General features: G+C 47.2%; 1 protein-coding gene across 1 annotated transcript in view; it reads left to right on the plus strand.

Moving 5' to 3' along the window:
• Nucleotides 1-1979: 1979 nt before the first annotated feature.
• Nucleotides 1980-25389, plus strand: part of Npc1 (NPC intracellular cholesterol transporter 1) — a 48145-nt gene continuing 24735 nt past the window's right edge. Inside the window, exons 1-6 of the mRNA XM_057788530.1 lie at nt 1980-2134; nt 14827-14949; nt 15754-15860; nt 20727-20902; nt 23095-23262; nt 23884-24133. Of these exons, the coding sequence (XP_057644513.1) occupies nt 2078-2134; nt 14827-14949; nt 15754-15860; nt 20727-20902; nt 23095-23262; nt 23884-24133 (881 nt within the window). The 5' untranslated portion in view covers nt 1980-2077. The remainder of the gene's footprint in view (nt 2135-14826; nt 14950-15753; nt 15861-20726; nt 20903-23094; nt 23263-23883; nt 24134-25389) is intronic.

Below are 25389 nucleotides of genomic sequence, written 5' to 3' on the forward strand. Positions count from 1 at the left end.
GAAGCTGCCTCTTTGAGAGGGGAGACAGAAAAGAAGGGGCTCAGGTTGGAAGCTGAAGATCAGCTTGCCTCAGTGGACAGGGAAGGGAGTGAGTGTGGCTTGTCTCTTAAAGGGTCTGGAAATGTAGCCCAGTGGTAGAGCATTTGCTTGGCATGTCCAAAGCTCTGGGTTCAACCCCCCAGCACAGGGGATAACTTCTGTTTTCTTCAGAAGATTACAGAAATTTGAGTATTGTGTCGTTCTTTCCTATAGCAAGTGCCAATAGGAACTCCAATGGAAGGTTGTTTAAATAAGTTACCTGATGGATCACAAGCTATTAGCATAGGCATTTCAGGCCTTCTTTCATCGGCCAACTAAACAGAATTTTGGCTTGGATCAGTTTGCACGCACGCACACACACACACACACACACACGAGTGACCATGGTCCAGGAACATAGGTTCGTTCAGGTGCCCCAAATACCCTGTGCCCATGTGGTAGCAGTTTCATGAACAAAACAGAGCAAGGAATAATAAAGGCACCTTTTAAAGACAGACAAATCACAGCAAAGCCAGGAAGCCTCTATGTTAGCTCTTGATACTTTAGCCTTTGGATTGGTAGAAGATAGGGCTCTACTTCAAAGGCATTTACCTAACAGTCGTGAGGGGTAAGGTCAAACACAGGTGGGTGGTGCGTGGTAGGGGCACTGAAATAACTTGACCCTGGACCTGCATTATTCTGGCTCTGCACAAACACCGAAGTGCTCACCAGTCAATCAGCCTTGCAGATCTGACATGGGCGCATTGCTTTCTGGGAATTTTGGTCACACCTCCCTCTTTCTCTCTTCATGAGGAAAATCAGCAGCAGATTCCATGCTATTGGACTGCAGTGCCACAGGGAAGCAGAGAGTTCAGGAAGAGGCAAGGCTTTGTGGAATCCAGACAAGTTAGGGAATGTAAAAAGGTTTAGGGAAGGGAAAGTGGTGGTATTGTGTAAACAAAAAGTTTCTATTTGGGTCTCAATCATGTTAAAATAGTTTTCATCAAGAAAAAACTCATAAGATAAAATACAGCACAGTGTAACATATACTGAACATCATGGTGCAATTATAAGTGATTTTTAAAAAATATTCTTGTCTTTAAATTTTTGTGTATTTTTACATTTCCACCGTAAGCATGGGTTCACTGCTAGACGCGCCTTGGCCTACCGGTAGGTGGTGCGATTTAGTGCGCTCTCAAACCTGGTCTGAATTAACCGAGCAGTCAGATCCCAACAGGGTCAGGCCACTGCTCTGAAGAGCCCCGTTGGCTAGAAGATGCGACAGCAAGGATTCCTTTTGGGTAATTGGGACTGGGAGAGTTGATCAGAGTACTTATGCGGGCCTAAAGAAACAGAGGTTGAAGACTGTTATATAGAGAAACCCTATCTCGAAAAACAAGAATAAATATGAAAGAAACAGTTTGAAATCTTTCAGTGATCTGAGGAATGGCTTCTTAATTAGGAAATTTCCCTCGAAGTAGTACGTGTTAAACCTTCGCCCAACCTCTCCAACCAAGGAGGAAAAAAGGAGCAGTAAACTGAAACATCAAAGTCAGAGGTTGTTGGATTAAGTCCAGAGCACCATCCCAGGATGGATTTTAAAACTGCAGCTTCCCAGGTGTGAGAGATCCCAGCCCGAGGGGCGCCAGGGATGGCGCAGCACAAAAGAGCTGGACTAGTTTCCGAGGAGGGCGCGAGCCAGCGTGGCTTTGGCGATGGGTACCGAAACCTGCGCTCTAAGAGTCTCTAAGCAGCAGGGCTGTGCAGACCCACCGAGGACCGGAGCAGAGGGGGCTGGCAGCGTGGCTCAACCAAGGCTCCGCCCCGCTCTGTGCTCTAAGCCCCGCCCCTGGACGTTTAACCCCGCCTCCTGGGGGTTCGGAGTGGCGGCAGCCGACACCGCCCCTGTCCTTCCTGACTTGCGCGCGCAGCCCGCCGCCTGCGTCTGCCCGCTCCTTGGTCAGGCGCCTTCCCTGAAACCGCCCAGCCAGTACCCGGGAGCTCGGGTCGCGGTACACAGCGAGTCCCACAGAGGTCCGTAGCCCCGCGCGGTGACAGCATGAGCACGCGCCTCCCGGCCCTCGGCCTCCTGCTGCTGCTGCTGTGCCCTGCGCAGGTGAGCGGCTTCCAGAGCCCCGCGCGGGCGGGAGGGCGGGCTGGGCCGTGCGGCGGCTCCGGAGACCCCGGGCGCAGGCGTGGGGAAGTTGGTTTGCGGGTGCAGCCGCGGAGGTCGCCTTCTCCTGCGTCTGTCTACCCTCAAGCTGCCCTGTGGTCTGGGAGAGGTGACAGCGGGGGCCGCTATTTGGCCAGCTTTGAGCTCATTCCAGCTGTGGTCACCTGATTTAGGAAGTGAGATTGGAGGGACAATGGGTGCAGAGAAGAGGGACTTTGCTTGTTTTTATCCATTTTAGACAAAACAAATTCTACATGCACATCAACTCTTAAGTTTACGTAGCTCTTATTGCATTATCGCTCCTTATCTCCAGACGGTGGAGGCAGAGAACGGAACTCAGGCACCAAATTGAGTACTTGAAGTGAATCAGCCTGATGTAAAGAGTGTGGTTTGCCTCTTACCACGTATGTTATAAAGTTTCGGGAAACTGAGGCCCACAAACGCAGTAGGCCCTCATCTGGCTTTTTCTTGCTGTGGCCAGTTTGGGCATGGGTGTGTCACTATTGTTTGTGTGTCTAGTTTTCTCATTGGAAACAGTGGGTGTGTGTTTGGTGATGTCTACGGAGGGGTACTAATTAAACCACGCCAGGATGACTAAGTCGATGGAAATTCTGTGCCCTGTGCCCACTAACTCCCCTCTACTGGACTTATGAGTTATGACATGGTGGTGATTCAGTTACCCAGTCTAGGAAACATATCCTTTGACTTTACATCTCTGTGCAGTGCCCAGGGATGTAGGGATGCTGATCCACGAGGACCCAGGAGCCAGGAAGTGTACACACACAGATATACCAGGCTGAACCCAATGTCAGGGAAAGCGGAGGGGGGGTGCTGTTTGGGACAGACCAACCCTTGCCATCTCTGGTTTTAGGTGTTTGATTCAGCCCTGATTTTTTGAAATCATAAAAACCTCATCATTATTGAGATGAAGTCAGTGTGTGGAGAAGCCGTTTCCCTGCCTAGTGTGGTGCCTTTGAGAAAACATCAGCAGTTTCTTTTCCCCAGAGTTTTAGGTCAGGACCTAATCAGCAGACTCCACGTTACAAAGTGGTTTAAAGTTACCTCAAGGTTGATAAGCAGTGAGCGCCTCTTCTAGAGCATTTGAGTAGACTAAAGTTGATTCTCTTGCAAAATGCTGGAAGTCTTTCCAAAGTCCTCTGAACTAGGAACACTCCCATTGTTTTAAACAGCGGCTCTCTGCTATCTATGGGGGTGGGGTATCTGGTTTTGGAACTTGTACTGGTGGTTGGCTGCAGCTCATCAGGTTTCAGTCTCAGCACCAATCAGGTTGCTTGGGGATTAGACACAGCTGTCCTTTGGAAAATCTAAAATGCATTTTGGAGAGATTTTTGGTTTTTCTCTTTAAATTTACAGATGATGGAATAACATCTCCAAGTTGAATGTTCTGCTTTCCCGTTTGTTTTGGCTTTTTTGCGTGTCAGTTTCTAAGGGCCCAGCTTTTGACACTCTGTTGCCCGGGTGTGCCTTGAATTCACCGTGAACCTGCTTCAGCCCCTTATGTGCTAAAGTTGCAGCTGCCTGCCTAGACAGCTTTTTATAATGCTGTGTTTGCTGATAGTCATGCTGTGCATGCCTTTAATCTGAGCCCTAGGGAGGAAGAGTCAGGCGGATCTCTAAATAGAGGCCAACCTCTTCTACCTAACAGGTTCTAAACCAGTCAGGTAAATATCAAGACCCTGCCTCATACAAACAGCAGCCCACCTGTCCATCCAGGTATGAATGCAGTTGGGGAAATGAACGAGCCTCTTCTGGCTGACCTTTTCCCCCTTGAAGAACTTGGAATGTGTTGAGGTCTGAGCACTCCTTAAATATTTAAGTAGAGTTTTCAGAGGTGATCTGGGGTGGGTTAATCTTTTGACCTGGAGGAAGGGATTAATAACTCTGTGAAATTGGAGTGGGTATGTGTGATCTTCTCCAGCTACAGGCGGATTGATAACAAATTACCAACTGGAAAAGGAAGGTTTTGTTTCTTTGTTTGCAAGTGGGTAAAGGGCTTGCTGAATAGAACCTTGTATTTCTCTGAATTTATTATATTAGTCAGAACAAAGAATCCCTCTGTTGAGGGAGGCACAGGCACCCTCTCCTGGCTAAGTCTCCTCGTGTCCCTTTTAAAGACTCACTGTTTGAAGCATGGTGCGTCACCTCCTGGCAAGTCTGATCTAGGCTGTCTCAGGTGCCCCCTTCACTGTCACCTGGAGCTCTGCAGAGGGTGTCTGCTCCCCAGACAGACCACACAAAGTCTGTGCCAGCCTCCCCAGATCCCTGTGGCCTGCAGCTTTACTGGTGACATTGTGCTGTTCCCCAGCCAGCATGCCTTCCCATGGAAGCTCTTGAGTTTGCTTACACTGCAGTGGCTTTTTCTGTTAACAAAGTCTTTGGGGGGGGGGCGGTGGGAGGGGTCCTTAACTCCGTCTCTCCCCACTGGAACTCCAGTTCCCTCCCCTATAAAGTCATAGTAACTGTGTCTACTTTCCAAGGTGTTTGTAAAAGTTACTTGTTTTGTTACTGAAATGCCAAACGCAGGCCTCTTGAGGGCAAGAACTATATTAGTTGTGATCAAAGCTGGAGAGAGGGCTCAGCAGTTGGTCGTGCTGGCTGCCCTTCCAGAGGACCCGGGTTCACACCTGTCTATAACTCCACTTCCGGGGCTTCTGACACCTTCACACAGACATCATACATTGTGCAAAACACCAATGAACATAAAATAACAATAAATTATATATATGCATGTATCCATATATAATGTATTTACAGTTGATTTCTGATGATGACATTGATTGTAATGAAGGGGTAAATTATAGTATACTAACTATCTTCATAAAGTTATTAAAATAGCCGGGATCTTTTTCTTTTTGAGTTGTGCTTGCTGTGTAAGCAAGGCTGCCTAGAAATGCTCTTGCCTCGGTCTCCTAGGAGCTGTTAGTTCTACCAGGTGATATGCAGCCGTCTTCCTAACAGGCAGTGGGGACGATCCTGGATTACAGATGAGAGCTGCACAGTGTGTCATTATGAGCACAGAGCTAACCATTTTGTCCTCACAGAACCCCTTCAGTAAAACCATATTTTCATGTTTTTAAGATTTATTTATTTTTGTATTTTACATATATAGGTATTTTATCTGCACGCAAGAAGAGAGCATTGGATCCCATGAAACAATAGTTGTATGCAGTTGTGAGCCACAGTGTGATTTTGGGAATTGACTCAGGACTTATATAGTTATGCGCAGTTGTGAGCCGCGGTGTGTTCTTGGGAATTGACTCGGGACTTCTACAGTTATACGCAGTTGTGAGCAGCAGTGTGTGCTTGGAAATTGACTCGGGACTTCTATAGTTATGCGCGGTTGTGAGCTGCGGTGTGTTCTTGGGAATTGACTTGGGACTTCCACAGTTATACGCAGTTGTGAGCAGCAGTGTGTGCTTGGGAATTGACTCAGGACTTCTATAGTTATACACAGTTGTGAGCCACAGTGTGATTTTGGGAATTGACTCGGGACTTCTATAGTTATGTGCAGTTGTGAGCCGCGGTGTGTTCTTGGGAATTGACTCGGGACTTCTACAGTTATACGCAGTTGTGAGCAGCAGTGTGTGCTTGGGAATTGACTTGGGACTTCTATAGTTATGCGTAGTTGTGAGCCGAGGTGTGTTCTTGGGAATTGACTTGGGACTTCTACAGTTATGCGCAGTTGTGAGCCGCGGTGTGTGCCTGGGAATTGACTCGGGACTTCTATAGTTATACACAGTTGTGAGCCGCGGTGTGTGCCTGGGAATTGACTCGGGACTTCTATAGTTATGCGCGGTTGTGGAATTGACTCGGGACTTCTATAGTTATGCGCGGTTGTGAGCTGCGGTGTGTTCTTGGGAATTGACTTGGGACTTCCACAGTTATACGCAGTTGTGAGCAGCAGTGTGTGCTTGGGAATTGACTCAGGACTTCTATAGTTATACACAGTTGTGAGCCACAGTGTGATTTTGGGAATTGACTCGGGACTTCTATAGTTATGTGCAGTTGTGAGCCGCGGTGTGTTCTTGGGAATTGACTCGGGACTTCTACAGTTATACGCAGTTGTGAGCAGCAGTGTGTGCTTGGAAATTGACTCGGGACTTCTATAGTTATGCGCGGTTGTGAGCTGCGGTGTGTTCTTGGGAATTGACTTGGGACTTCCACAGTTATACGCAGTTGTGAGCAGCAGTGTGTGCTTGGGAATTGACTCAGGACTTCTATAGTTATACACAGTTGTGAGCCACAGTGTGATTTTGGGAATTGACTCGGGACTTCTATAGTTATGTGCAGTTGTGAGCCGCGGTGTGTTCTTGGGAATTGACTCGGGACTTCTACAGTTATACGCAGTTGTGAGCAGCAGTGTGTGCCTGGGAATTGACTCGGGACTTCTATAGTTATGCGTAGTTGTGAGCCGAGGTGTGTTCTTGGGAATTGACTTGGGACTTCTACAGTTATGCGCAGTTGTGAGCCGCGGTGTGTGCCTGGGAATTGACTCGGGACTTCTATAGTTATGTGCAGTTGTGAGCCGCGGTGTGTTCTTGGGAATTGACTCAGGACTTCTATAGTTATACACAGTTGTGAGCCGCGGTGTGTTCTTGGGAATTGACTCGGGACTTCTATAGTTATACACAGTCGTGAGCCGCGGTGTGTGCCTGGAAATTGACTCGGGACTTCTATAGTTATACACAGTTGTGAGCCGCGGTGTGTGCCTGGGAATTGACTCGGGACTTCTGGAAGAGCAGCTCTTAGCCACTGAGTCCTCTCCAGCCCACATTTTTCTTGTTTTATCAACAGGAGCATTGAGTTCATGTTTGTCTTCAAGGTCACAAGACTAGTCAATGCTGGCCCAGAAGCTTGCGCTGATTTCTGCAGTCTACTCAGGCTGTTGCTCCCTGATTCCTGGTATTTAGCAAGCTGAAGTGAGTGGGTGCCCAACAGTTACCTGTTTGACCAGTAAAGCTTCTCATTCAGTACCTGCTCCTGTCTTCGGTGTGGCTTGGTCGTTGCTGGGGAGTGGCTAGTCGGCTGACCATGGCCCTCTACAGATACACACCAGCGCTCACTTGCTATGGCTTTGGGGCTCTTCTGACCCTATGTGAGCTGAAGCTCATACATGTCTAACAGTAACTAGTAGTGTGGCCTTGGGTGAGTTACTTACACTGCAAACTCAATGAAGAGCTCTAGAAATATTTGACTTAAACCCCATGCACAGGCAAGTCTTGGTGTGCACAAAATTACCCTTTCTCTGTGTGCGCATGTGTGCCAGGCCGGCTTTGAAACAGAACCAGAGGTTTCTACCCTAGAAGTCAGATCAAAACAAGCCTCCACCTCCAAGTCCTGCCATGTTTGTTTAATATGTCTTCTGAATTCCAAAGGCAGAGTTCCCTCTACCCCATCCTGTTTTATTGTTATTGTGTCCAAACTCGCTACAGAGGCAGTGGGCAATGGGGCTAACCAGCAGCCACCTGGCCTGTTCCCCTCTTGGAGCTGGTTCCTCTATTGCCTTTTCCTATGGACAATGGTAGCAGTGTGGTAATCCCAACTCTGTAGCATCGTGGTTGGGTGCTGGCAGGGAGCTGAGGACTGTCAGTCACACCGAGGAAGGAGTTATCACTTGACAGCCACCTAGAGATGGGAATGATAGTCATTTGTTTCTACAGATGACCAGGTTGTGGGCTGCCTGTCTGCTGCAGCGTTTTCTGAGGAGGACTCAGTGCCCAGACAGGGCTGGAGTTTGAACTGTGCAGACACTCAGGTTGGGAGTGTGGGAAGATTCAGAAGATGGGCTGAAGAACATTGGTCTTGTTTTTCAGAATTATGTCACTTACGAACTCTGTGACCTTGGAATATCATTTCTGAGCCTTAGTTCCCTTGCCTGTAAAATCTTTGTATTCTGTGTGATGGAGTGTTTGAGAAGTGAGCCTAGTGAGAAACTACACGGCTTTGTGCCTGGCGTGCCACCGGTGCGCCTCCTGAGCTTGTGAGTTTGGCCCTTAGCAGGATTCATGAGAGGCCTCCATGAGTACACAGCTCTCTTGGTGGTGGTCAGGGTTTCTTTCTGTGTAGTGTGGGTAGCGGCCCTCCCTATGTGCTCATGGACAGTCGACTGTAGTTGCTGATAGATAACAGACGGATTAGTTTTTCTTAAATCTTCCTGCACTAGCCCTGTTGACAGCAAGTTTCTGACTCAGTAATATTTCTAGTAATTAAACCACATCTTCCCTGTCTTATGAAAGTAGAGACTCTAGCCTTGTCACCACTAAATCTGGGCTGACGGCAGATGACCATGAGTTCTCATCTCTTAACGGAAGAAACCCAGTGAGATTCTCTCAACTCACTAAGTCTTGCCGGTTTCTAAGTTGTTGAAGGTTGGGATGCAGCCTGCAGGGTGTTTCAGAGGAAGACTTATACCTGGGCCCAGCTGTTGAGGATCTCATGGTCTTACAAGGCATCAAAACAAATGCAAGAAAATACTCTTGCAGATCTCATAAATTTTGCTTGATCTTAGAGCAACAACCAGCAAACTGTGGCATAGCCAGAGCGTTTGTTAATAAAGTTTTATTGGAATGTGTCCTTTCATTTACTTTGTGCTATGGCTGCATTTGAATGTCTACAGGCAGAGTTGAGTATTTGCCACAGCAACCTGAAGTCTCAGAAGCCTACATAGTAAATGTTTGGCCCTCAGAGGCGGACTTTGTCAGTGCCTGGCCCTAGTGGATCTACAAGGGAGCTCTCAAGATGTGACCAAAACATGTCACCAGGACACTAGACATCTGCTGCCTCACTTGGAGGACGGGTTCTGCTTCAGTGCCAGGCCCTGCTGAACTATTAAGACAGCTCACCTACTTTGAGAACACAGGCACTAGACCAAGGTGAAAGGGGTCAGAGTTCAGCCTAATGAGGAAGTGAGTCTTGGGGGAGGCATCTAAGCAAAGGTCATCAGACAGGGCAGACAGGATGGGTAACACAAAAGCCTGGGGAAGAGACAATGAGGCTTGTTTTTTCTGTGGTGTGGAGTTTGACCCTAAGGATCTAGATAAAAATAATTGAGGGGAGTTCAAAAAGAGAAAAAAAAAAAAAAACAAAACCCAAACTCTGTGGAAGAGAGACCTCAGTGTGATGAGTTAGCACTGGTTCAGTGTGAGAAACGGTGGGGTTGATCCAAAGAAGGTCTTCAGTTGTAATTCAGTGTATCTGCAAAACCTGAGTATTTGTGATAGGTGTTTATTGATTTGCAGTTAAAAAAATATGCAGTCTTTAAAAAATATTATAGAGATGGACAAAATGTACTAGTTAAGTAATGTTGCCTTTTCAGTTAGGAGTACCTCTACAAGAGTGGCCAGTGTGAGCACATGCCACATCTGACCACTGGCTTGAACACACCCGCAGAATTTCTGTGCTGGAACACACACCCTGCAAGCGTTGAGTAGCTCAATACACCTTTGTCAAAATGAATGAGTAGATGCATCCCCTCCACCCTGGCCTCCTAGCCTCCAGCTCTGTGAGACAAATAAATTTCTACTTATCACTTAGTCTCAGGTATTCTGTGGTGGCAGCATCATACAGACTGTGGAACACCCCCAGGCTGTGAGTCAGCGGATGCACTGTCAGCTCATGATCCCCAATCCCATTTGACCTCAGGATGCTGACAGAACTGAAGCTCTGCCGTCTGTGACACCCGGCTTTCATTTCATCTGGTGAAGAACAGCTGAGACCGGGTTTTGCTTTGTGTTATTTTGGTGGTAAAATTCACATACGACTTTTGCTTTTAGCCATGTTCAGTGAGCTCAGTGTGTCACATGTGTGCAGCTTTTGCTACTGCCCATCCCTAGAGCAGGGCTCATGTTTTGGTTAGACTCACTTTTTGGTGATGGTAGACCTCAAACATGGTGAGTTTCATTTTAATACTGCGCGTAATACTTCTTTCCGTAAGAAGATGTTTCTGAGCAGGGAGGTGGTGGCGCGTACCTTTAATCCCAGCACTCAGGAGACAGAAGCAGGCAGATCTCTGTGAGTTCGAGGCCAGCCTGGTCTACAGAGCGAGTTCCAGGACAGTCAAGGATACACAGAGCAATCCTATATCAGGGGAAGGGGGGAGGGGAAAAGAGGATGTTTCTGAATTTAAAACCAGGGTGTGTTTTGTTCAGTTTGGTTTTGTGACCCAGTCTTGCTATATAGCCTGGGTTAGCCTCCAGTAGCGATCCTGCTACCTCAGCCTCCCAAATGCCGAGTTTAGGGACAAACATCACAGCCCTCATCTCAAAATCAGGCTTCTGTGTCAGAGAACAGGCAGCATTGTGTTTGGAAGTCAGGTTCTTTGTCTAAAAGGGAAGCGTGTGGCCGCATGAGTTCCGCTTGCCCAGAGCGTGGTGGCATTAGCGTGTGCTGCTGTACTGTCTGGGGAGACGTTGTGACACATCAGCCCTCTTTGTCACACAAGCCCTGGCTGCCTTCTGTACTGTGGTGAGGTTGACATTGCAAATCCTGCCACTAAGATACCAGTTAGATTCTCCATGGGTTGCAGAGATGAGCGCTGTCCAGCCTTGTCTCTTTAAACCTGTGGTCCCTTGGTGCAGCGGAAGGAGAGCCCAGCCTCCTGAAGCACCTAGGCCACAAGTAGGTGTCCAGCTGCCGTGTCTTGGTCCAGACCTTAGATGAGGCACTTTACCTGCTCATCTGTATTCCAGTACAATGAGTCATAGATCTGTCTGGGTGGGGCTCTGACAACAGACACTTAGCAAGTGCCGTGGTGTAAGTGTGGGAAATGTGCTGTGTCCTCATGGGACAGTATGCCTCAGCGCTTTGACGGGTACCACGCAGGAGTTGGAGAATGGCCTTAGTGGGTAGTGAGGAGGACAGGGAGCAGTGTGGAGGCAGATAGGTCTCCTCAGGATAGGACAGAAGGAAGGGAAGAGCCGAGACAAGGTGTCTAGAGCCCTTTTCACAGGCAGCAGGAAAGGGTGGGTTCTAAGCACATGAAGACTAGAGACTGGGAGGTGGTTGACAAGGGAGTCACATCAGAGCGGATGGTGTTAGTAGTGGAGGCAGTTTCGAAGGTTAAACTGTTGCAAGAGGCCTGAGTATAGACGCATGGAAAGAGATTGGTTTTCCAGAGGCTGGCAGGCAGCTAGGTGGGTGTGGAGAGCTTGGAGCCGTCTGTGAAATTAGAGCGTTGTTCATAGGCAGGTGCAGATACCAAGAAGGCAAAAGTGTTGACAAGAAAGAGGCCAGGGGAAGAGTCATGCAGAAAACAGGCTCTGCTTGCTGTAATTGTGAAGAGGGTCTTGCCCTTCAGTGCTGCCCTGCAAGATGGTAGGCTCTGCCCTGACAAAGGAGGGAGTGGGCGGGTGACTCTAGAGAAGAGCCCTAATTGTGGAGTTAATTACCTTTTATGAGGAGTCTGTGCCTGGCTCCAAAAGGCCTCAGTTTCAATCCCGGATAAGCCACTACTTGTGTGATCTTGCACAAATTATGCTGTAGTCTCTAGGGCTTCACTGTGTGCATCTGTGGAATACATGAGACACTGGTGCCGGCCATCACAGCTGGGAGGACCCTGAGCTGATGGACACCTTCGGCCTCTCTGCCTGGGGCTGCTGCTGTGGGCAAGATGATTCTGTGAGATGCCAGCCTGAGCATGGCCAGGAAACCCCAAATAGTTTTGTTCTATTGAGGTGGTTAAGTGACTTCTTCAGGGGTAGTGGGCTCAACCTGCCTATTGACTTGAAGTGTTGACTTCTTGGGATCCAGAGTGCCCGACTCCCCTCCTGCCTTCCCCTTTCCTTCCCAAGGGCAGGGATACTTGGCTTTGAAGTCAGGAGCTGAGCATGAAAAGCATGATCTTTGTGAAACCACACTGGGCCATTTTGATTGTCCTGTTCACCATGGATTTGGGGTGGATGCTTGTTGATCTGGGACTAGTTAACTGTGGCCCTTTGACAGCCAGTCCCCTAGCTTTCTGAGAAATGCCATCCGATTACATTGTTTGAATGTTCAGCTCAGAACCTGCTCTGGTGTCAGCCTTGCTGAATTCCCTGATCTCGCCCAACTAAACTCTAACTGGCCTCCAGAATTTCCCCTGGAATTCTGCTGTGAGACGGGCTTGGCATCTGGTAGAAGGTTGTGAGGAATGAGAGACGGCTCCTTGTGTCCCACCTCCATAATCAGCTTTTGTCTTTAGACTTGAGTTACATTGGTAACCACCTGTCTGTGGGAGGCCAGAGCTTCAGTTCTTGGCTTGAGTTGCTGAGTTTGGTTTGAAGTCTTGACACTTGCTCTACAGAGAGGGAGAACAAGGAAAGAGATGTCTTGATAGAAAAAACCATCATGGGGTTAATAAGGAACCTGGCACTGGGGAAATTCCCAGAAATACACAGGGATGACCCCAGCTAAGAATCTAAGCAATAGTGGAGAGGGGTCTGAACTGACCTTTCCCTGTATTGAGGACTACCTTAATTGACATCACAGAACCCTCATGCACACACTGAAGGAAGCAGATGCAGAGATCCACACTAAGCACTGGCCCAAGCTCTTGCAGTCCAGTCGAAGACAAGAGGGAGGAGCCATGATATGAGCAAAGGGGTCAGTAAGCCCACAGAAACAGCTGGACTTAGAGCTGGGGAATGTGCATGGGACCGAACTTGGTCCTCTGAAGGCAGGTGACAGTGGTGGGGTTGGGCAGTGTGTGGGGCCACTGGTAGTGGGACCAGGATCTAACCATGATGCATGAGCTGACTCTGTGGAGCCCATTCTCTGTGGGCTTGCTCAGCATGGGGGAGGGGGCTTGGTCCTGCCTCAACTAGGTGATGGGACAGACTTAGTAGACTTCGAGGAGACCGTGCCTGAGGAGCAGAGAGGGGGAGGGTGGGGAGAGCGGGAGGAGAGGAGGAAGGTAGACCTGGGATTGGTTTGCTAGTACATAGATAGACAGACAGACAGACAGACAGACAGACAGACAGACAGAAATCTTGATACTTCCCCATTTGGATAATTTCCCTCCCTGTGGCCTAAACATAGGACTTTAAGTTCAGAGAGGGAGATTGTGCCATAGACACAAGCAACCTGGGGAAGAAACTCCTGAGCTACTGTCCCTTGTCTAAAAGTGACAGGGTGTGGTACCCCACATACACACACTCCCATATGTCCCATGTAGGGATTGGGGTGTCTATTGTTGCCTTTTTGAACCCAGGCCTTCCCCATGTTGAGCAAACACTCACTCCTAAGCTACTCTCTTTCTGTGAAGGCAGGGGCTCCAGGTGACCTAAGATGTCTTCAACCTCTGCTTCTCCTACTTCCTGTTTCAGCCCTTCTCTGTGGTAGCTGAGGTTCCAGCACACTGCAGTTTTAATTTTACTGTCTAAACAACTTATATTGTGTCTGAATCCCTTGACAGTTGTACCCTGGTCTGGTTGATGGGTCTGTTCTGCCTCTGTTTCTCCTACCCTTGTAGTTTCTGTTCCGGGATCTGCATCTTGCCTGGGAACCATGGGACACATGGGCGTCCAGTGTGTTCAAGGCTTTCCACCAGGGATTTCAGGATCCAGCTTGCTCCTGGCTGTCATGTTTTCCCTGTGGACGGTTACAAGTCCCTGGCATGCTGGGTCATCTCTGCTGGGTCAGCTGTGATGCAGTCTGGGCTTCATCTGGGCAGCACACATGGACAGGGTGGTGACTCACTGGAGCCCTTCCTTGTCGCAAGTTCCAGATAGCCGTGTGACTGTCACATGGAGAATATGAGTGCCTCTTGGCACATCTTTTCATAAGAAATTTTAACGAGTTAATGTTGCCTAGGTGATAGCCCTTAAAGTTAGCACATGCAGTCCTTGCGTTCGTTTTCCTCAGCACTCAGAGACAGTGTGCATCCTGCACCACTTGAGGTCGGACCAGTGGTACTGGTGGTTTGTTCTCCAGGGACTTGTGCCAACATCAGCTAACCTAGGTTTATGTGGAAATAGTCTTTTGGTGGTTTATCTAACTTCTTGTGTGTGCAAATGCCCCCAAAACAGTGCCTTGTGATTACTGCCTTGCCGAGTGCCCTGTCCCCATGTCTCCCTGCTGCTTTTGCTTGTACCGTGAAGCTCCTGGAATTAGAGCCCTCATCCGGATACGCAGGAAGTCTGTATCTCATAAATACTTTCCATGCCTGCATCGCTGACTTGACAAAGCCGTTTGGGGTATTGAGCCTGGTTGCTTTTTTTAAAGTATGTGTGCATATGCTTGCACACACAGAGACCAGCAGTAGAGGTCAGACAGTATGGAGCTGGGTTACAGGTGGGTCTTCTGGAAGAGAGGGAAGTACTCACGACTGCGAGCCGTCTCACCCTGTGGCCTGCCTATTTTGTCTTGTTGGTTTGTGAGACAGCATTGGCTGGGTGTTTCCTGTGCAGCCCAGACTGGCCTTGAACTCATGCTTTCTCTGTCTCAGCCTCAGAGTGCCGGGATTGCTGGTGTAGCCCCCACACGCCTGACTTGTTCCAGCTTTCTCAGTATTGCTTGGCGTGTTTAATAAGAACCTTTGTTGTTGTTTCTTCATTTTTAGGTATCATTGACTGGTTTGCTAGCTGAGCACTGTTTCTTGCTAAATAAAATCTGGTTTTTTCTATGTTGACTTTCTCTAGGTGTTTTCACAATCCTGTGTTTGGTATGGAGAATGTGGGAAAGCATTTGGAGATAAGAGGTACAACTGCAAATATTCTGGTCCACCAAAACCCTTACCGAAGGACGGATATGACCTGGTGCAGGTAAGGGTGCTGCTGTGGGGCCAGGCGACCAACATGAACTGAGTTCTCCATAGGATCAGTAATCACTCTTAACTGCTGTCACCCCAGGCCTCAGGCTTAAATCTTATCCTAGGCTCCGGCCTGTACCCCAGAACGCAGAGCCCATAGAACGGCTTCTGGCTTAATCTTCCAGTGCTGACTTTGTAAGTCTCCTGGAGTTTCCCAATAGTGAGTTACTGTTCAGAGCTGACCTTAGGACCTCAGATGCTGCTTTTTAGCTACTTCTGCAAAGTGTGTTAGAAGTTAGCTTGTTTGGTTGGTTGGTTTTGTTCCTAGATTTCAAGACTTACTTGGACTCCAGCACTAAGAGGCTGGGAATTCTCTTCCCCCATTTGAGCCATTTTCTGTTCCTCTGCAGGCCTGTAAATTCTGACTGCCTCCCAGGACTCTGGTTTTTGTTAATGTGATTCTTAGGCCTGTTATAAAAAATACTGGGAAAAAAAATCAAGCTGAAAAGACTGGCTTTGAAGTCATAAATAATCCAGCGTGGCACTAGATCTTCTACCCACCTTTGTTCTTTCTTCAGACTTAGTCTAAGATTTGGCTGTGGAGTAAAGAGTGGGTGTAGCGCTGTGGCTGGACTGGAATGGGTTAACTTGTAAAGCAAAGCAGTAAAGGAAGGAAAAATGAATACGGCTGTCTCCAACTGCTTGTGAATCCCCACTTTCTGGCTTTTTAAGAGGATTTTGCCAGAACTGTGTGACCAGCATGAGTGACGGCTCATTGCCCGCATCACCCGCACTGACTGAGGCTCTCTCCTCGCAGGAGCTCTGTCCAGGATTCTTCTTCGACAATGTCAGTCTCTGCTGTGACATTCAACAGCTTCGGACACTGAAGAGCAACCTGCAGCTGCCCCTTCAGTTTCTGTCCAGGTAGGCTGACCATTGGCAAACAGCCAATGGGCTTCGAGACGCAGTACCACTCTGGCCTGCTTTACAGACCAGACGTTTGCTCTGTTGTACTCGGAGAAGGCGCCCATGGCCTGTCGAAAGGAAAGAAAGTCACACGGTACACTCAGTTCTCCTAGTTGCATTCAGAGTTAAGACTCGGTTTCCTTTGAGCTGTTCTGGCCCCAAGAGAAACTGCACAGGGACCTGTGGCCTTTAAGAGTGGAGCTTGTTGTTGTTGTTGTTCTCTTTTTTTTTTATTACTGATTTTTATTGAGCTCTACATTTTTCTCTGCTGCCCTCCCTGTCTCTCCCCTCCCCTTCAACCCTCCGCCAAAGTCCCCACGCTCCCAATTTACTCAGGAGATCTTGTCTTTTTTTACTTCCCATGTAGATTATATCTATTTAAATCTCTCTTAGGGTTCGTATTGTTGTCTAAGTTCTCTGGGATTGTGATTTGTGGGCTGGTTTTCTTTGCTTAGGTTTAAAAACCACCTATGAGTGAGTACATGTGATAATTGTCTTTCTGTGTCTGGGTTACCTCACTCAATATGATGTTTTCTAGTTCCATCCATTTGCCTGCAAAATTCAAGATGTCATTTTTTTCTGCTGTGTAGTACTCCATTGTGTAAATGTACCACATTTTCCTTATCCATTCTTCAGTTGAGGGTCATTTAGGTTGTTTCCATGTTCTGACTATGACAAACAATGCTGCTATGAACATAGTTGAGTACATGTCCTTGTGGCATGATTGAGCATCCTTTGAATATATACCCAAAAGTGGTATTATTTGGTCTTGAGGAAGGTTGTTTCCTAATTTTCTGAGAAATCGCCACACTGACATCCAAAGGGATTGAACCAGCTTGCATTTCCACCAGCAATGCAGAAGTGTTCCCTTTTCCCCACAACCTCTCCAGCATAAGTTGTCATCAGTGTTTTTGATCTTGGCAATTCTTTCAGGTGTAAGATGGAAGCTCAGAGTTGTTTTGATTTGCATTTCTCTGATGACTAAGGATGTTGAACATTTTCCTAAGTGTCTTTCAGCCATTTTAGATTCCTCTGTTGAGAGTTCTCTGTTTAGGTCTATACTCCATTTTTGTTTTTATTGGATTATTTGTTCTTTTGATGACCAATTTCTTGAGTTTTTTGTATATTTTGAAGATCAGACCTCTATCTGATGTGGGGTTAGTGAAGATATTTTCCCATTCTGTAGGCTGTTGTTTTGTCTTATTGAACATGTCCTTTGCTTTACAGAAGCTTTTCAGTTTCAGGAGGTTCCATTTATTAATTATTTCTCTCAGCGTGTGTGCTACTGGGGTTCTATTTAGGAAGTGGTTCCCTGTGCCATTGCGTTCAAGTATACTTCCCACTTTCTCTTTTATAAGGTTCAGTGTAGCTGGCTTTATGTTGAGGTCTTTGATCCATTTGCACTTGAGTTTTGTGCATGGTGATAGATATGGAATTGAAGAAGACACCAGAAAGTGGAACGATCTCCCACGTTCTTGGGTAGGTAGAATTAACCTAGTAAAATGGCAATCTTGCCAAAAGCAATCTACAGATTCAATGCAATGCCCGTCAAAATCCCAGCAAAATTCTTCACAGACCTCGAAAGGACAGTACTCAAATTCATATGGAAAAGCAAAAAACTCAGGATAGCCAAAACAATCCTGTACAATAAAAGAACTTCTGGAGGCATCATAATCCCTGACTTCAAACTCTGCTACAGAGCTACAGTACTGAAAACAGCCTGGTATTGGCATAAGAACAGACAGGAGGACCAATGGAACTGAATACAAGACCCAGATGTTAATCCACATACCTGTGAATGCCTAATTTTTGGCAAAGAAGCAAAAAACATCAAACAGAGAAAAGAAAGCATGTCTAACAAATGGTGCGGGCATACCTGGACATCAGCATGTAGAAGCGTGGAGCTTTTACATGGTGTCCTCCTCAGGACCCTGGCCCTCACCTCTGTGCTTTCCCAGGTTGTTTCTCACTCGTTGCTGCGCTGCTTTGCCTGTCACTCTTTTCTGAGCTTTGAAGGTGGTTATTTATCATGTGTCCATGGTACACAGGAGCAGAGGACAGGGGTTGGGTAACTCCTTCCATCCTGTGGGTCCTGAGGAGCAAATGCAGGTCCTCAGGCTTGGCGGCTCTGCTGAAGCGGCTGTGTCAATGGTAAGCTTGTGCTAGTGTTGGAGTCCAGAAGAACTGTAGAATAGGTTTCCTTAAGCCTATCTAGCTGTTTTCTTTTTAAATTTTTTTAAATATTTTTTTATTTATTATGTATACAATATTCTGTCTGTGTGTATGCCTGCAGGCCAGAAGAAGGCACCAGACCTCATTACAGATGGTTGTGAGCCACCATGCGGTTGCTGAGAATTGAACTCAGGACTTTTGGAAGAGCAGGCAATGCTCTTAACCCCTGAGCCATCTCTCCAGCCCTATCTAGCTGTTTTCAACAGGTGGTGTTGTCTTTAAATTATCCAGACTTCAGCAGCCTAGTGAAGGAGGTTAGGATGAAGATGAGGACCCTACCCTGCTTCAGCTCAGGAGAAGTGGGCAGTGCAGAGTGGAAAACCATTGCTAAATTGTTCTCCTGGAATCATAGAATGTGCAATAGGTCAAAAATGAGGAGTCTGCTCAGGCCACTCTAGGCTCTGGACATTGATGGAACCAGATCAGAGGCCTTGCCACTTATCAAAGCCCATTTATTTTAGTATGCACTTTAGTGATGGACCACGGATGAGAGCATCTACTGGAGTCAGGTCGCCCATGTGATCAGAGGGTCAAGCTCGCATTGCAGTAACAAGAGAAACAACCGCGGAGTTGTGTGCAGCTGTTGAAACCAATGATCATGGAGATTAAATGGAGGAGACTTATATTGGATATGAGTACGCATCCCAGAAGCCATTCCTGCCAGAGTGCCGCACTGGTGCCCTGTGACTAGTGTGCTGCACTGGTGCTGTGACTAGAGTGCTGCACTGGTGCCCTGTGACTAGAGCGCTGCACTGGTGCCCTGTGACTAGAGCGCCGCACTGGTGCCCTGTGACTAGAGTGCCGCACTGGTGCCCTGTGACTAGAGTGCCGCACTGGTGCCCTGTGACTAGAGTGCCGCACTGGTGCCCTGTGACTAGTGTGCCGCACTGGTGCCCTGTGACTAGAGTGCTGCAGTGCTTCTCTGTGACTAGAGTGCTGCACTGGTGCCCTGTGACTAGAGTGCCGCACTGGTGCCCTGTGACTAGTGTGCCGCACTGGTGCCCTGTGACTAGAGTGCCGCACTGGTGCCCTGTGACTAGTGTGCCGCAGTGGTGCCCTGTGACTAGTGTGCTGCACTGGTGCTATGACTAGAGTGCTGCACTGGTGCCCTGTGACTAGTGTGCTGCAGTGGTGCCCTGTGACTAGAGTGCCGCAGTGCTTCTCTGTGACTAGAGTGCCGCACTGGTGCCCTGTGACTAGAGCGCTACACTGGTGCTGTGACTAGTGTGCTGCAGTGGTGCTGTGACTAGTGTGCTGCAGTGGTGCTGTGACTAGAGTGCTGCAGTGGTGCTGTGACTAGTGTGCTGCAGTGGTGCTGTGACTAGAGTGCTGCACTGGTGCTGTGACTAGTGTGCTGCAGTGGTGCTGTGACTAGAGTGCTGCACTGGTGCTGTGACTAGTGTGCTGCAGTGGTGCTGTGACTAGAGTGCTGCACTGGTGTCCTGTGACTGTCACTGCTTCTGTAAATATTTGTTTTCAAGTCTAATTAGGGGCTGGAGAAGTTAAGAGCATATAGTACTCATTCAGACAACCCTACTAACAGCCATGGTCTGAAAAAGAGTCATGCATATCGGCGTCACCCTAGTGACAGCCGCACTCTGAAAAAGAACCGCTGCACATGGTCCCCTCTGGTCAGAGGCTCCCGAGGGCCAAGCCCATCTTCCTCATTCCTCCTCTCTGTCATACCCGGTCAGCGTGCCTGTGTCAGACGAGGTGGTAGTCTCAGCTGCCCCTGTTTCTAGAATTCCACGGAACAGTGAGGTGACTCATTCGGAACTTGAACTTTGAACCCGAAGGACCGGAGTCAGCTGTGGTCTCATAGAAACCCGGGTGTCACTGCAGGTGCACCGTAGGCACCGCCATGATGCTCTCTGAGTTTTACTTTTCCTGTGCCAGCCTCTGACCCTGGCTCTTTAATCTTCAGAACTTGGCTGCAGTGGTGAAGGGTCCTCCTGTGAAGAAAACCTTTCAGTAAAGTGAAGAAAGATAAATCCTATAGTGGGCCTACACACACACACACACAAATACCCCCACGTACAGTCCACACACACACCCATCTACTCCTCATTCTCTTGATCAGAAATGTGACATCTTTGGTATAAAGATAGGATTCTCTAAATTACAAAGCACAGAATTCAGAAAAGCCTCAAACCCCCCCCCCCCTTTTTTGAAATTACTTCTGAGTAAGCTAAATGTAATAGGAGGGCAATTTTAAAAGCTATTTCTTTGTTACTATAAGGTTCCAAGCATTTGTGAGTTTAGGGATTGGAGAGCTGGCTCAGTGGTGACGAACACTGGCTGCTCTTCCAGGGGACCCAGGTTCAATTCCCAGCACCCACATAGCAGCCCACAGCTGCCTGAGACACCAGTTCCAGGGGTTCTGAAATCCTCACACAGACGCACATGCAGACAAGACACCGATGCATATAAAGAATTTGTGGGTCTGGGGAAGAGAATTAAAATTTTCCTGAGTCTATTTGTTTTCATGGCATTTATCTCTTTAAAATAAATTTTAAATATTTTATAAATATTTTACCTTTCATTTTTGCTATTCTATCTGAAGCCATAAAACATAATCTGCTTTTTCTTTAGGTGTCCGTCGTGTTTTTATAACCTAATGACCCTGTTTTGTGAGCTAACGTGTAGCCCTCACCAGAGCCAGTTTTTGAATGTGACAGCCACTGAAGATTACATCGATCCTAAGACCCAGGAGAATAAAACAAATGTAAAGGAATTGGAGTACTATGTTGGACAGAGCTTTGCAAATGGTAAGTAAAGTAACTAGAATTCCTTTTCAAAAGCTGGTGTCAGGCGCCAGGCTGGGCTTTGCGCTTGTTGTCATCCAGGGAGCTTTGGAAAGTTAGTTTTTAGTACATTGGTCATTGTTTTGCCATATGCTGGGACTCGAGCTATAACCATTAAAACAATCCCTTTAAATTATTTGTTTTAAAATTCTCTAATTCGGGGATTGGAGGAGGATAGCTCAGCAGTAAGAGCACATACTGCTCTTTCAGAGGACTGTAGTTCAGTTCCCAGCGCCCACGTCAGATGGCTTTGTTTGAAAATGTCATAATGATACGTAATTCTATTTCCGAATTTAATAAATATTGTTTAAATATACTAGGACCAATAAAATCAGCCAAGTTCAAAAAGCAACCCAGCCAGGTGTGGTCGTACATACCACCTGTACTCTTAACACTTAGAGGGCTGAGGCAGGACCATGAAACGGAGGTCAACCTAGACTACATACACTAAGTCTCAAAACACCAAAAAAACAAACAGAATTTTTAAATTGCTTAATGGAGAAAAGGTCCCGTTCACAAAAGTATTAAAAATGGTAGGATGAACTCTTCCAAAAGATGTGAAGTAATAGCCCAACTAGAGAGGATTCTGGCCAGAGACAGAGCTATATGTGTAGAATTGGTACATAGTAACTGTATCATTATAAATCATTACGAGAAGAGACGGGTTGTTGGTAAATGGGGCAGTAAAACTGATATATTCATCTATATTTCAGTATGTATGAAAAGTTGTATAAATTACAAGTACTTAGCTTGTACAAATAAATATAGGATTTTTTATGACTTTAAGAAAATATTTCTAGGGGGCTGGAGAGATGGCTCAGCGGTTAAGAGCATTGCCTGCTCTTCCAAAGGTCCTGAGTTCAATTCCCAGCAACCACATGGTGGCTCACAACCATCTGTAATGGGGTCTGGTGCCCTCTTCTGGCCTACAGACATACACACAGACAGAATATTGTATACATAATAAATAAATATTTAAAAAAAAAAAGAAAATATTTCTAGACAAAAGAATAAATGCAAAAATCACAAGTGGGTAGTGTCCAGAGCCATCCCTGAAATCCAGAGGGAAACAGTGTCACTCTTCATGCCTTATCAGATTGGCACAAATCAAGTTTGTCAATTCCAGCTCTTTGTGAGGACATGAAGCAAGAGGGATACCAATAGCCTGGCCCTCACTGCTGCTGCAAATGCTTGAAACCATTAGAAAAACAATTTCACAATACCTAGTGAAGCTGAGGATAAACACACCTTTACCTCAGAGAGTCTGCATGCCAAAGCCCTCCCTACAGAAACCGTGAATACATGTGAGCAGGGAGACCCTACAGAAACCATGAGACTGTGACCTACCGTTAAGTTTCCAGCATCTTTCTATATGGGCAACTACATGGCATCTCTCTGACCCTGCCTTCTTTCTCCCTGCATTCAGTTTAATCCTCCTGCCTAGCTCTATTCTGTCCTGCCGTAGGCCAAAGCAGCTTCTTTATTAACCAGTGGTAATAAGGCATACCGAGGGGAATCCCACATCAAGAGAGAAAGAGCAAGAAAGAGAATGCAGACACACACACACACACACTCACAGAAACTATGAATATGTGTAAGCAGGTAGACTCTCTCTACAGAAACAAGAAATGTGTGTGAACAGAGACCCAGAAAAGAGCATCATTGATGCAGTAAAGGACAAACATCAGAGCATGAAAGATAAGGCATAGACTGGCGGAGAACTGTCACCTCGAGCATACAAAGAACTCTTTACAAGGGGCCAGAGAGATGGCTCAGAGGTTAAGAGCACTGACTGCGCTTCCGTCACCTGACTCCTAGGGAGCCCCTCATAACGGGAGTGAGACTCCGTACCCCGACTCTTAGGAGCCCCTCTATAACGGGGGTGGGATTTCTCGAAGCTGCTGGGAGAGCAGTTGAAATGCTGTTTCCCTTTCCTGGTTCTTCAGTTCACTTGGAGTCAGGCCTGCCACGCTGCCGGGTTTAATGGGTCAGTTTAGAGACAGTCTCCTTCCCTCCTGCCTCGCAGTGTCCCGGGTTCTCACCACTGGCTGCTGTGTGGTCACAGTGCATCTCGTTCCAGAGACCTTCAGTTAGATCTTGAGTGGAGAGTTAGAGCAAACATAATTGTCTCCATCTTTTCCTTTGGGTTCTTCTAGCAATGTACAATGCCTGCCGTGATGTGGAGGCCCCGTCAAGTAACCAAAAGGCCTTAGGGCTCCTGTGTGGAAGGGATGCCAGTGCCTGCAATGCCACCAACTGGATCGAGTACATGTTCAATAAAGACAATGGGCAGGCGCCATTCACCATCACCCCCATCTTTTCAGGTAGGATGGCAGCTCTCACGCTTGCTGTGGTTACTTTTGCTTTAAAACCCAGGAGTCAATCAGCTATAGAAAGATAAATTCAGAGATACAAGTAGGACATTTGTCCTGTCTGATTAACTTAGGAGGGCTGGGTAAGAAAAGGAGTTTCTTTTAGGGATTGATACTGTAACTAAAAGAATGAACCAGCATGTATGTGTGCATGGGTGCGTGTTTTCTAAAGGCCGAGAAGTATTTGCTGTGTTACTAGCCCAGCTGCTCGGAGGACCCGCCCTACGTGACTGGTGCACAAGAGATCAGGGCACATGCTGTGCACAGGGTTGTTAACGTCACAGTGTATCCTAAGGGACGTAGCCTAGCTGAGAGCACTTGCCCGGGAGTCCTCAGGCTCCAGCACAAAACCAGGGGCGGCACTCCGAAGCCGGCAGCAGAAGAACCGCGTCAGTGCCCACCCCAGCCCACCCCCAAAGCCTAGCAAATGATAACAGCGTGGCTCTTCCGTTCTTAGTCCCCAGCTGTGCCACACTGTGTTCCCGTGTGCTTCCCATTGGGTTGATATAATCAAACACAAAACTTAGAACGTAGTCTCAGGAGATCCTAATTCAGCATGATTTCTTCTTGTAGACCTTCCTATCCTTAAGATGGAGCCCATGAGAAATGCCACCAAAGGCTGCAACGAGTCTGTAGATGAGATCACAGGGCCATGTAGCTGCCAGGACTGCTCCATTGTCTGCGGCCCCAAGCCCCAGCCTCCACCGCCTGCCGTCCCCTGGAAGATCTTGGGCTTGGATGCCATGTATGTCATCATGTGGATCACCTACATGGCATTTCTGCTTGTATTTTTTGGAGGACTTTTGGCAGTGTGGTGCCACAGGTAAGCTGGTTGATTTGCTTTTTTCTTCAAGACAAGAAGATCAAAATTGCCCACATGGTACCTTAGCTTACAGTTGACATTAATTAATCCAGGCAGGAAGTAAATGCATATATGGATACCATCCCCTGGTTGGCTTATTCTCTGAAGCTAGTAAATAGTTGGTTTTGTTTAGATATTTAAACATTTGAAGTTAGTTTTACTGATTTATTCAGAATGATGTGTGATTTAAGACACAGTACCACAGGCAGTCTCTGTAAGCCACATCTTATTGGACATAGTCACATGAAGTACTACATGTGTTTGCATCTTGCTTTACAGCGATATATTTGTGTGTAGTCATATGTGCACACACATGTGCACACGTGTGTGTGTGTTAGGGTCAGTTTTGCTCAGTTGCCCTCTACTTTGATTTTTGGATCAAGGTCTGTCATGGCCTAGAGCTTACCAGTTATGGCTGGCCAGCAAGCCCCAGGGGTCCACCTGTCTCTGCCACCTAGTGCTGGGTTTACCAGTGTGTGCTGCCATGGCAGGCACTTTGCAGACTAAACCATCCACTTAACCTGAGACAACACTTTTTTGTTTTGTTGGTTGGGTTTTTTGTTGTTGTTGTTGTTTTGTTTGGTTAGGTTTTTGTTTTGTTTGTTTTTGAGACAGGGTTTCTCTGTAGCTTTGGAGCCTGTCCTGGAACTAGCTCTTGTAGGCCAGGCTGGCCTCGAACCCACAGAAATCCGCCTGCCTCTGCCTCCCAAGTCCTGGGATTAAAGGTGTGCGCCACCACTGCCCAGCTCCAAGACAATACATTTTTTAGTAGTTTTATTGTAAAATAAAATAATTTTAAACTCATCTAAATGCTGAAGTAGTAGCAAAGCTTTTGTGTGTATATTCTGAGCTTCCTGTAACATTACAGCTTACAGAATTCATAGGCAATGTTCAGAATCCAAAATTGCCATTATCATAATGTTCTCAACTAAACCACAGACTTTTTCACCAGTATTGCTAAGGTCATGCCTACTGTTTGCTTCAAGGGCCCCTCAGTACATTCATTTTTTAAATTTTATTAATTTTCTCCATTCCAAGACACTCTTGATAGGTATTGGTCTTGTCTTTCCGTTGCCAGCATGCGGTGCTTGCTTGGCGTTGCATTGAGGTTGTGTGTGGATAAGAGCATTGCAGATGTGGTCATGTTTCTGGGCACCTCAGCAGGGAGTCTGGTGTTCATGGGTTTCATTGCCACGGAGGTTTGCCTGGAGTACGTA

Source organism: Chionomys nivalis, chromosome 14 (assembly GCF_950005125.1).
Source record: "Chionomys nivalis chromosome 14, mChiNiv1.1, whole genome shotgun sequence".
NCBI lineage: Eukaryota > Metazoa > Chordata > Mammalia > Rodentia > Cricetidae > Chionomys > Chionomys nivalis.